Here is an 11525-nt window from a genome sequence, read left to right as displayed (position 1 = left end):
TACAGGCTCAAAATGGCCAGAAACAAATAACTTTCTTCTGACACTCGTCAGTCTATTCTTGTTCGGAGAAATGAAGGCTATTCCATGCGAGACATTGCCAAGAAACTGAAGATCTCGTCCAACGCTGTGTACTACTCCCTTCACAGAACAGCGCAAACTGGCTCTAACCAGAATAGAAAGAGGAGTGGGAGGCCCTGTGCACAACTGAGCAAGAGGACAAATACATTAGAGTGTCTAGTTTGAGAAACAGACGCCTCACTAGTCCCCAACTTGCAGCTTCATTAAATAGTACCCGCAAAACACCAGTCTCAACGTCAACAGTGAAGAGGCGACTCCGGGATGCTGACCTAGGCAGAGTTGCAAAGAAAAAGTCATATCTCAGACTGGCCAATAAAAATAAAATATTTTCTTTGCAACTCTGCCTAGAAGGTCAGCATCCCGGAGTCGCCTCTTCACTGTTGACGTTGAGACTGGTGTTTTGCGGGTACTATTTAATGAGGCTGCCGGTTGAGGACCTGTGAGGCGTCTGTTTCTCAAACTAGACACTAATGTATTTGTCCTCTTGCTGAGCTGTGCTAACATAATTGCAAAAGGGTTTTCTAATGATCAATTAGCCTTTTTAAATGATAAACTTGGATTAGCAAACACAATGTGCCATTGGAACACAGGACTGATGGTTGCTGATAATGGGCCTCTGTACGCCTATGTAGATATTTCATTACAAATCAAAATAATTGCTTTTCTTTCGAAAACAAGGACATTTCTAAGTGACTCCAAACTTTTGAACGGTAGTGTACATAAATTAATTCAGTGTTGTGAACTACTGAATTAGTCAGTAGTTCCTGTTTCGTCCATCCACAGGAAGCCCATCTGTGTTCCGAAGTCAAGCCCGTCCCTGACGTGGGAGAAGAAGGCCTCAGGGTGACAGGAGGTGCACAGGGTCACACTCGGCCTGTCAGTCACTGTGTCATCATGGATACGCTCAGGCAGGACCCCACCCCTCTGGAGAAGTATTCTGGAATGGAGAACGTGAAGGTTTAAAAACATGGGAGGAGAGGAGACCCTGATCTAAACAATGTAGATTGTATTCCATGGTCAGCATGCCCCTGGGTGAACTATGTGTTCAGAAGAAATACTGCCGCTTTAGTTTGACTCCATCATTCTGCTGGTTAGACCTGATGGGACTAATGATCATTTCAACAGTATCACCCCATACAACCAGTATCCAATCAAAGACATCACTCCCAGGGCATGACTTTTGTGTTTGCAATCAGATGAGTGGCTGGGGGTGGGGTGGGGGGGGGGGGGGTGCGGTAACCCAGTAACAGCCCATAGGAAATCAATCAGGTGACTCTCCAGTCTAGCAGCACCCATCATAAAAACCCCATCATAGTTTGACCTCATTATTGACCCTGTGGTGTTATTTCAACTGGGAGTCAATGCTTTTTTTTATTTATTATGTCAGTGATTTAATGACAGTACGTCAGAGAAAGACCATAAAGTCATTGGGCGCGCCTGAGTGGTAAGGCTCAAGCAACTGACTGTCGGGTGAGGTGCAACTCCTACAGCCGAAAGTCGGATATTCATGTGGTTTTCCAACAGCAAGGCTCAGAGCAACATGGCAGTGTTGCCATTGTTTATAAAAGGTTTTCTTTCTATGTCTCCAACCCCCATATCACACACTCACAAACTGAAATAATATACAGTGTATTTGGAAAGTATTCAGACCCCTTGACTTTTTCCACATTTTGTTACGTTACAGCCTTATTCTAAAATGGATTAAATTGTTTCCCCCCCCCTCTTCAATCTACACACAATATCCCATAATGACAAAGCAAAAAAAGGGTTTTAGAATTTTTTTCAAATTTATAAAAAGATAAACGGAAATATCACATTTACATAAGTATTCAGACCCTTTACTCAGTACTTTGTTGAAGCACCTTTGAGTCTTCTTGGGTAGGACGCTACAAGCTTGGCACACCTGTATTTGGGGAGTTTCTCCCATTCTTCTCTGCAGATCCTCTCAAACTCTGTTAGGTTGGATGGGGAGCATCGCTGCACAGCTATTTTCAGGTCTCTCCAGAGATGTTCGCTAGGGTTCAAGTCTGGGCTCTGACTTGGCCACTCAAGGACATTCAGAGACTTGTCCCGAAGCCACTCCTGCGTTGTCTTGGCTGTGTCCTTAGGGTTGTTGTCCTGTTGGAAGGTGAACCTTCGCCCCAGTCTGAGGTCCTTTCATCAAGGATCTCTGTACTTTGCTCCGTTCATCCTTCTCTCGATCCTGACTAGTTTCCCAGTCCCTGACGCTGAAAAACATCCCCACAGCATAATGCTGCAACCACCATGCTTCACCGTAGGGATGGTGCCAGGTTTCCTCCAGACGTGACGCTTGGCATTCAGGCTAAAGAGTTCAATCTTGGTTTCATCAGACCAGAGAATCTTGTTTCTCATGGTCTGAGAGTCCTTTAGGTGCCTTTTGGCAAACTCCAAGCGGGCTGTCATGTGCATTTTATTGAGGAGTGGCTTCCGTCTGGCCACTCTACCATAAAGGCCTGATTAGTGGAGTACTGCAGAGATGGTTGTCCTTCTGGAAGGTTCTCCCATATCCACAGAGGAACTGGAGCTCTGTCAGAGTGACCATTGGGTTCTTGGTCACCTCTCTGACCAAGGCCCTTCTCCACCAATTGCTCAGTTTGGCCGGGTGGCCAGCTCTAAGAAGAGTCTTGGTGGTTCCAAACTTCTTCCATTTAAGAATGATGGAGGCCACTGTGTTCTCATGGCTTGGTTTTTGCTCTGACATGCACTTTCAACTGTGGACAGGTGTGTGCCTTTCCAAATCAAGTTCAATCAATTGAATATACCACAGGTGGACTCCAATCAAGTTGTAGATACATCACAAGGATGATCAATGGAAACAGGATGCACCTGAGCTAAATTTCGAGTCTCATAGCAAAGGGTCTGAATACTTATGTAAATAAGGTATATGTTTTAAAACATTTATACATTTGCAAAGATTTATAAAAACCAGTTTTCGCTTTGTCATTATGAGGTATTGTGTGTAGATTGATGAGAAAAAATATATTTCATCCATTTTAGAATAAGGCTGTAACGTAACAAAATGCGGAAAAAGTAAATGGGTCTGAATACTTTCCGAATGCACTGTATGTGTACATTGTACAATCAATTAGCGAGAGAGAGACTCAAATATCACATTCATTTGTATATATATCCACTGTATACACAAATCGCGGAAAAGATAGTTCCTGTTTCAGTCATGTCTTTTGACACGTTCGCGTGGGTCAAACAAAAAAAACGAATGATTGGTTGACAATAGAGCCTCCCACAATGCAGGCGATGGCTGCAGGATGAAGTTGGTGAAGAGGAACTGCAGAAACTTGGTCACATGATTTTTGTAAAGTTCATGCAGTTGACATATAGGCGCAAGTCGGACAATTTTTATCCCCATAATGCAACACTTTGAAAGGCAGTGACCAACGATGTTCAACGGCTTGAGAAAAGGGATCCGCTTGAACGCGCTATTTGTCTATATGTTGCATAGTTGGCCAAACTAACCTGGTGGCTAGTCGTATGTTGACGTGAGGCCTGGTCTCGGCCATGTCAGGAACACAGTCAGGGTGTATAGAGTAGAACTCTGCAGCCTGCTCTCTCTCCAGTGTAAAGCAACAGGCCCCCACCGACGGCCCGATCACCACGGTGACATCACATGCCCTGCTGCCGAACCCCATCACCATGGCGTTGACTGTAGCCATGGCAACACCCATCAGGGTTCCTTTCCATCCTGAGAGAGGGAAACACAAAGGAACACTTTATAATGATGCACCAGAAGACATCTTTCTGCAGAATATGAATACTGTCTTGTACCTAAAGTGTGTGTGTCTCACCAGCGTGAGCTACTCCGATGACCCTGGTCACGGGGTCAGTGAAGAGGAGGGGCATGCAGTCAGCTCCTGGAGCAGCTATGACAACACCTCTCTGATTGGTTACGATACCATCATAGTCCTGTGGCTCCTCCTCCTTTCCCATCACCCATACGTCACTGCCGTGGTTCACCTGGCAGGAACAGCTAATCAGCATTAACCACTCAATGATGTCAGTGATGTTTTCTACAACCTACTGGAGTGAGTGTTATACGCTGTACAGAACAAGTGCACTACCTCCCTGTGCCATAACGGTCTAGACCTCAATCAATCAAATGTATTTTATAAAGCCCTTTTTACATCAGCAGTTGTCACAGTGTTTTACAGATACCCAGCCTAAAACCCCAAAGAGCAAGCTTTGCAGAAGCAGAAGCACAGTGGCTAGGAAACACTCCCTAAAAAGGCAGGAACCTAGGAAAAAACCTAGAGAGGAACAAGGTTAAGAGGCGTGGCCAGTCAGAGTGCGAAATACGGGGGGCCCAGGGGGGTCTCAGACCCCCTGAATGAGACATGAGTGCCCCTAAATGCAACAAAGTCAAACTTTGGGGGGTCTCTAATTAATTATAATTGAACCATTCTCCTATTAGTTTAAAATGCCATTTGTTCTGTTACATTGGTACTTTTTCCTATGTCTGAAGTAAATCTCTATTTTTGATGTAAATGGCTTGTTATAGAAGGGTCCAGACCAATGTTCCCTCTAAAAAAAATTCCTCACGTCAGCAAATTTCAGGTCTGCTGAGTGCAAACTTGAACGTTGTGAAAATTCTATGCAACTTCCGGTGCGTGTTTACTGTGAACAATGAGGCTGCACCCGCTTTAAGTTAGTTTTAATAGTGGTTAAGTAGGCTACTGTGGCTCTTTGATCATAAGCTGCGATTCACTTCCTCATTGCTTGTTGTGTAGTATCAGGGCACGCAAAATATATTAATAAAAGCTACAAAAACACGCAAATACGTCCTTTTAGAAACGGACACGCTCTCAGTACAGTGATGTAGGTCTTTAGATGTTGTACACATGACAATGTGTCATTTCGAACTTTATCCGCAATGTTATATTCCCTTTTGTGCAACTCGAGACGTTTCTTCTACCTACCAGCAGTGCTGCGTGGGCTGTGTTCGTGTACTATAGGGACACGCTCGGCCTGCACAACTGTGTGGGGGAAACTCGACCAAAATGGATTATAACGTTGCGGATACAGTTCGGAATGACACAATTTAATGTGTACAACATCTAAAGACCTACATCACTATACTGAGAGCGTGTCCGTTTCTAAAAGTCACTATATAATTCAACCTCTGTTGCTAGTCTTCTTCTGGTTGACCTCTTGGCAGAGGCCGTGCTACACTTACATTCAGGGAGTCTACAATAATGTTATTTGCTGTACTGTCGTACCTTGACCAGGTGCAGTAGTCGGGGGTAGAACCCAGCCTTTTGGGCTAGTCGGCGGATGTTCTCGGCTACGAGGGTCCTGGAGTCTCTGCGTCTGGAGCTACTGAACAGGTTGAGAGAGGAGAGGGTGGAGATGGAGGAAATACCTCCTGTACGCGTGGTGAACCCATGGGAGAAACAGTCTACAGAGAGAGAGATGGATGGACTGTTCACTGGTTGCTGAATGATAGTTCAGCCTAATATTACACTACAGTAATTGATAGTGTATTACACACACCTACCTGAAATTAAAGTGGACCTCAGTATAGTGATGTCTCCTTTAGCGTGTAACTGCTGCAGAAAGCTTCTGACCTCCTCTCTGACCTCACTGACAGGTGGAGCGAAAGGTGAGTCGCATTGCATGTGACCAGGGCACGGGAGATCATTGGATGTGACGTACTCAAACGTGTACACCTCCGTGAAAAGTTGCTCATGGTATGCTTCAAACATCTGCCTCCTGTTTTTTGAGGTGAAGACCCGAACCGTTCGCAAGTCTAGTTGGTCCACGGCTAGTTTGAAACGGTACCAAGACTCCGTAACAGTGGTGTAGTCCAATACGTGGACGTTTGTCTTCTGACTGGAAAACGTTTCCAGCAAAGACACCGTGTTCTCGCCGTTTGCATTACAACGTTGACCGTGTGGTTGAAATAGTAGATAGATTTGAAAGCCGACATCGCTCCTACCTGTGACGCTTTTTATTTGCCTCTCCACGCACGAGCTGTGCTGCGGACACCGACAGTGAATTATATCTATAATGAAGACTTCTGACATGTTGTCAGGTAAATGCAATGAGATCCAAACGGAAATAACTTAACTACTGGACAAAAGCTTCTCTAAAAGTGTGTTATGAATGCCGAATTTCCAGAGGCGATGTGCCTTTTTATGCAGAGAGGAACATGTTTCATGCGTCAACATGCCGCTTTCAGAAACTCCAGCGGAGAGTTTGAACTTCCTCCTTGCATAGCACTGTTCCCGCCCTCAGGGGTTATTACTAGTTACCACAGCCACAAAGTCAAAATGGTCTATGTCGTAAAAATTCATGAAAACTAAAATTTGCTTTTTGTCTTAATTTAAGGTCAGGGTTAGGCATAATGTTAGCTGCGTGGTTAGGGTTAGGTTTCAAATCAGATTTTAAGAAGATACATTTTAGAAATAGGCGGGGGTTTAGCCATTTCTATGACTTTGTAGCTGTGGTAACTAGTTACGTTTGCCTCCGGGGAAATTCCAGGGTGGGGTTTCTGCGACGGACTGTACACAGGTAAACAGCGGTAATCTAATCTTTTACCTTTCTGACTGTTCCTCTTCAATCCCTTTTATTGTTTTGAAGACCCATAACTTCCTCATAGCCATGTCCTATCATTCATACTTTATAAATAATGTCTGGCCATTTTTGTGCTGGTTTGGTTAGATGAAGAGGAAGTAGGCTACTGTAAATACAAACAAGACAACAGACAGGCTTGCTCAAGGGTGTGCTGTGTCAGGTGATTATGACAAACCTCCTCTGTCCTCTCCAGGTCTCAATTGCAGGATGTCAAATTGAATCGAAAGTTAATGTACAGTGCAGTGCCTATGGAAAGTCTACACCCCCCTAGGATTTATTCACATTTTATTGTGTTACAAAGTCGGATTCAAATGGATTTAATTGTCGTTTTATTGTACACGCTACACAAAATACTCAAAGTGGAAGAAAAAGTATCTATTTTTTTGTATTAATGAAAAAAAAAACACTAATATACCTTGATTAGATAAGTATTCACCCCCCTGAGTCAATACATGTTAGAAACACCTTTGGCAGCGATTACAGCTGTGAGTCTCATAAGAGGTGGGTACAGCACGAGTACATTTTTAAACCTGCATCAGGAAATGTAGTCTATCATAGTTCATGTGAGATTCCATGACATTATGAAGGGCAGCTCAGAACAGCTGAAGATGGATTTTAAAGAACTGATTGGGTCTCTGCTTGACACCAACAAACGCCCCATATTATCTGGCCCTGTGCCATCCCTAAATCGTGGCATTGAACATTTCAGCAGACGTTTAGCCCTCCATAATCTCCTGAGTGGCGCAGTGGTCTAAGGCGCCGCATCGCAGTGCTAACTGTGCCACTAGAGATCCTGGTTCGAATCCAGGCTCTGTCGCAGCCGGCCGCGACCGGGAGACTCATGGGCGACGCACAATTGGCCCAGCGTCGTCCAGGGTAGGGGAGGGAATGGCCGGCAGGGATGTAGCTCAGTTGATAGAGCATGGCGTTTGCAACGCCAGGGTTGTGGGTTCGATTCCCATGGGGGGCCAGTATTACAAAAAAAATACAAAAATATGTATTCACTAACTGTAAGTCGCTCTGGATAAGAGCGTCTGCTAAATGACTAAAATGTAAATGTAAGAGCAATATTTGCCCATTATTCTTTTCAAAATTCTTCAAGCTCTGTCAAGGTGTTGGGGATCATGGCTAGACAGCAATTTTAAAGTCTTGACATAGATTTTCAAGCAGATTTAAATCAAAACTGAAACTTGGCCACGTAGGAACGTTCACTGACTTCTTGGCAAGTAACTCCAGTGAAGATTTGGCTTTGTGTTGTAGGTTAAAAAGATGCTGAAAGATGAATTCCTCTCTCAGTGTCTGTTGTGAAGCAGGTTTTCCTCTAGGATTTTGCCTGTGCTTAGCTCCATGCTGTTTCTTTTCATCCTGAATAACTACCCATCCTTTGCCGATGTCAAGCATACCCATACCATGATGCAGCCACCACCATGCTTAAAAATAAGGAGGGAGGCAGTTACTAATTACTTTAGTTTTTGACTTTTTATTCTGTATATTTATATTCTTCTTTTCATTCTGTCATTTAGACCATTATTGTGGAGCCACTACAATGTTGTTGATCCATCCTCCGTTTTCTCCCATCACAGCCATTGAACTCTAGCTGTTTTAAAATCACTTCATTGTGACATCCCTAAGCAGTTTCCTTCCTGTCCTGCAGCTCAGTTCAGAAGGAAGACAGCATCTTTGATGTGTCTGGATGGTTTAATACATCATCCACAGCATAATTATTAACTTGACCATGCTTAAAGATAATATTCAACGTCTGATTTGTTATTGTTACCCATCTACCAATCACTGCCCTTCTTTATGAGGCTTTCGAAAAGCTCCCTGGTCTTTGTAGTTCAATCTGTTTGACTGAGGGACCTTACAGATGTTGTATGTATGGGGGACAGAGGAAGGGGGTAGTTATAAAAAAATTATGTCAACCCCTATTATTTCACACAGTGTCCATATAATTTATTAGCAGATCGACATGAAGAATAGATTCGCCGCCCTGGTGCCTGATCTACCTGCGCCTTCATCGTTGGGACTGCTTGTGTCTGCGACAGCTGTGCTGACTCCAACTGCTCTGACTCCAACAGCGGCTTTGTCGTTGAGTTCAGCTCCTTTCCCTCTCTCTGGATCTAACAGGGCTCTTCCTGCTGTGGGAGGTCTGGACCTATCGCCGGGAACTGCGGGCGTACGCTATCCTGCTTCTCATGGGCCCGTGAAAGGTTCCACTAATTGTGTGAGCAGTAGGAATGGGTGAATTTCTCCATCCCCTTGTCCGGCCGTTGTATTGGGCAGTTCAATGGTGAGAAATGTCTGAGGCCCTGGAGCAAAAACATTGTGCTATCCTGGAGCACGAGTACAGGACATCAATAAGCTGCTCCCAAACATTTTTAAACCTGCATCAGGAAATGTAGTCTATCATAGTTCATGTGAGATTCCATGACATTATGAAGGGCAGCTCAGAACAGCTGAAGATGGATTTTAAAGAACTGATTGGGTCTCTGGTTGACACCAACAAACGCCCCATATTATCTGGCCCTGTGCCATCCCTAAATCGTGGCATTGAACATTTCAGCAGACGTTTAGCCCTCCATAACTGGCTACGTGACTATTGCAGCTCTGTGCGTGAAACATTTATTGACAATTTTGACACCTTCTGGAAACAAAGCTCGGTTTATAATGATAGGATCCACCCAAATCATTTGAGTTCCTGGATCCTTTCACAGCATTATAAGGCTGTGTTGAGACAAGGACTTATCAATGACCCAAACCCAGCTCAGTTAATCCCTATCATTGTGTCGCTGAGTTGTCATAATGCTTCCGCAAATGAACATTATCCCAGGGGCGTTGGTAGACAATGTAAGTAACCTAATTTATGTCCCTCTAACTGCCCTGAATGCCTCTGCTGATCCTACAGCTATTGTATGCTGTAATCATGTGCCTATGAACCAGAGTTATACTGTTAGCACTGAGGCGGTGTGCCCTAGTAGGAAGTCCACTGTGTGCAGCTCACCCTACACTAACATAAATAACATGAGCATGTCTACTTCTGCTAAGCTTCCCAGTAAAGCAATGATAACAATCAAGCATCCTAGAAAAGTGCTAAAAATAGCCCACGTTAACAAATGTAGCTTAAGAAACACGTTTCATGAAATCAATAACTTGCTAGTAACCGATGCCATTCATATTTTGACAATCTCTGAAACTCACTTATATAATACCTTTGATACAGTGGTAGCAATACAAGGTTATAACATCTACAGAAAATACAGAAATACCAATGGTGGAGGTGTTGCTGTTTATATTCAGAACCACATTCCTGTGAAGATTAGAGAGGATCTCATGTTAAATATTGTTGAAGTAATATGGCTACAGGTTAATCTGCATCACCTAAAGCCCATTCTTTTGGGAAGCTGCTATAGACCACCAAGTGCTAACAGTCAGTATCTGGATAACGTGTGAAATGCTTGATAATGTATGTGATATCAACAGAGGTATATTTTCTGGGTGATTTTAAATATTGACTGGTTTTCATCAAACTGCCCACTCAAGAAAAAGCTTCAAACTGTAACCAGTGCCTGCAACCTGGTTCAGGTTATCAGTGAACCTACCAGGGTAGTTACAAACAGCACAGGAATTAAATCATCAACATGTATTGATCACATCTTTACTAATGCTGCAGAAATGTGATTTAAAGCAATATCCAAATCCATCGGATGTAGCGATCACAATATAGTAGACATATCTAGGAAAACCAAAGGTCCAAAGCCTGGGCCTAATATGGTGTATAAGAGGACACCCAATAAGTTTTGTAGTGATTCATATGTTGTTGATGTAAAGAATGTTTGTTGGTCTGTGGTGTGTAATGAGGAGCAACCAGATGCTGCATGCTTATTCCAGCATGCTTATTCCAGTTACTAATAAGCATGCACCCATTAAGAAAATGACTGTCAACTATTAAATCCCTGTGGATTGATGAGGAATTTAAACATTTTATGGTTGAGAGGGATGAGGCAAAAGGAATGGCAAATAAGTCACAACCGATTGGCAAACGTACTGCAAATTGAGAAATCGTGACTAAACTGAATAAAAAAAAGAATAAACTATACTATGAAACAAAGATAAATGATATAAAGAATGGTAGTAAAAAGCTTTGGAGAACCTTAAATTAAATTTTGGGCAAAAAGGCAAACTCAACTCCATTATTCATTGACTCAGATGGCTCGTTCATCACGAAACCCACTGATTGTCACACCCTGATCTGTTTCACCTGTCTTGTGCTTGTCTCCACTCCCCACCAGGTGTCTCCCATTTATCCCCATTATCTCCTGTGTATTTATACCTGCGTTTTCTGTTGCCAGTTCGTCTGGTTCCGTCAAGTCCTACCACCGTGTTTCCTGTGCTCTAGTTTGTGGTTTTCCTAGTCTTCCCAGTTCTGAACTTTCTGCCTGTCCTGACCCTGATCCTGCCTGCCGTCCTGTACCTGCCTGACTCTGATTTGGATTACGACTCTTTGCCTGCCTTGACCTAAAGATTGCCTGCCGTCCTGTACCTGCCTGACTCTGATTTGGATTATAACTCTTTGCCTGCCTTGACTTACCTTTTGCCTGCCCGTTGTACTATAGTAAACTCTGAGACTTGTACTATCCGCCTCCTGTGTCTGCATCTGGGTCTTAGCCTGAGCATGATACTGATATTGCCAATTTACTTTAATTATTTTTTCATTGGCAAGATAAGCAAACTTAGGCATGACATACCAGTAACAAATGCTGACACTACACATCCAAGTATAACTGATCAAATTATGAAAGACAAGCATTGTAATGTAGAATTCCATAAAGTGAGTGTGG

The 11525-nt window shown here is 43.4% G+C and overlaps 1 protein-coding gene across 1 annotated transcript; it reads right to left on the bottom strand.

Annotated features, from left to right (window-relative positions):
• Positions 1–828: 828 nt before the first annotated feature.
• On the bottom strand, positions 829–6161 carry lacc1 (laccase (multicopper oxidoreductase) domain containing 1; the record flags this gene model as incomplete). Its single annotated transcript, XM_084179161.1, has 5 exons — positions 5609–6161; positions 5331–5509; positions 3903–4071; positions 3574–3799; positions 829–1015 (listed from the first exon to the last, which is right to left on the bottom strand). Exons 1-5 carry the CDS (start codon positions 6135–6137, stop codon positions 829–831), a joined length of 1290 nt encoding a protein of 429 aa, XP_084035287.1. The 5' UTR covers positions 6138–6161.
• Between the last annotated feature and the right edge of the window lie 5364 nt (positions 6162–11525).

The sequence above is a fragment of the Coregonus lavaretus genome (genome assembly GCF_964263955.1).
Source record: "Coregonus lavaretus genome assembly, chromosome: 16".
In the NCBI taxonomy this organism is placed as follows: Eukaryota; Metazoa; Chordata; class Actinopteri; order Salmoniformes; family Salmonidae; genus Coregonus; species Coregonus lavaretus.
This window is presented reverse-complemented; position numbering and strand designations above follow the sequence as displayed.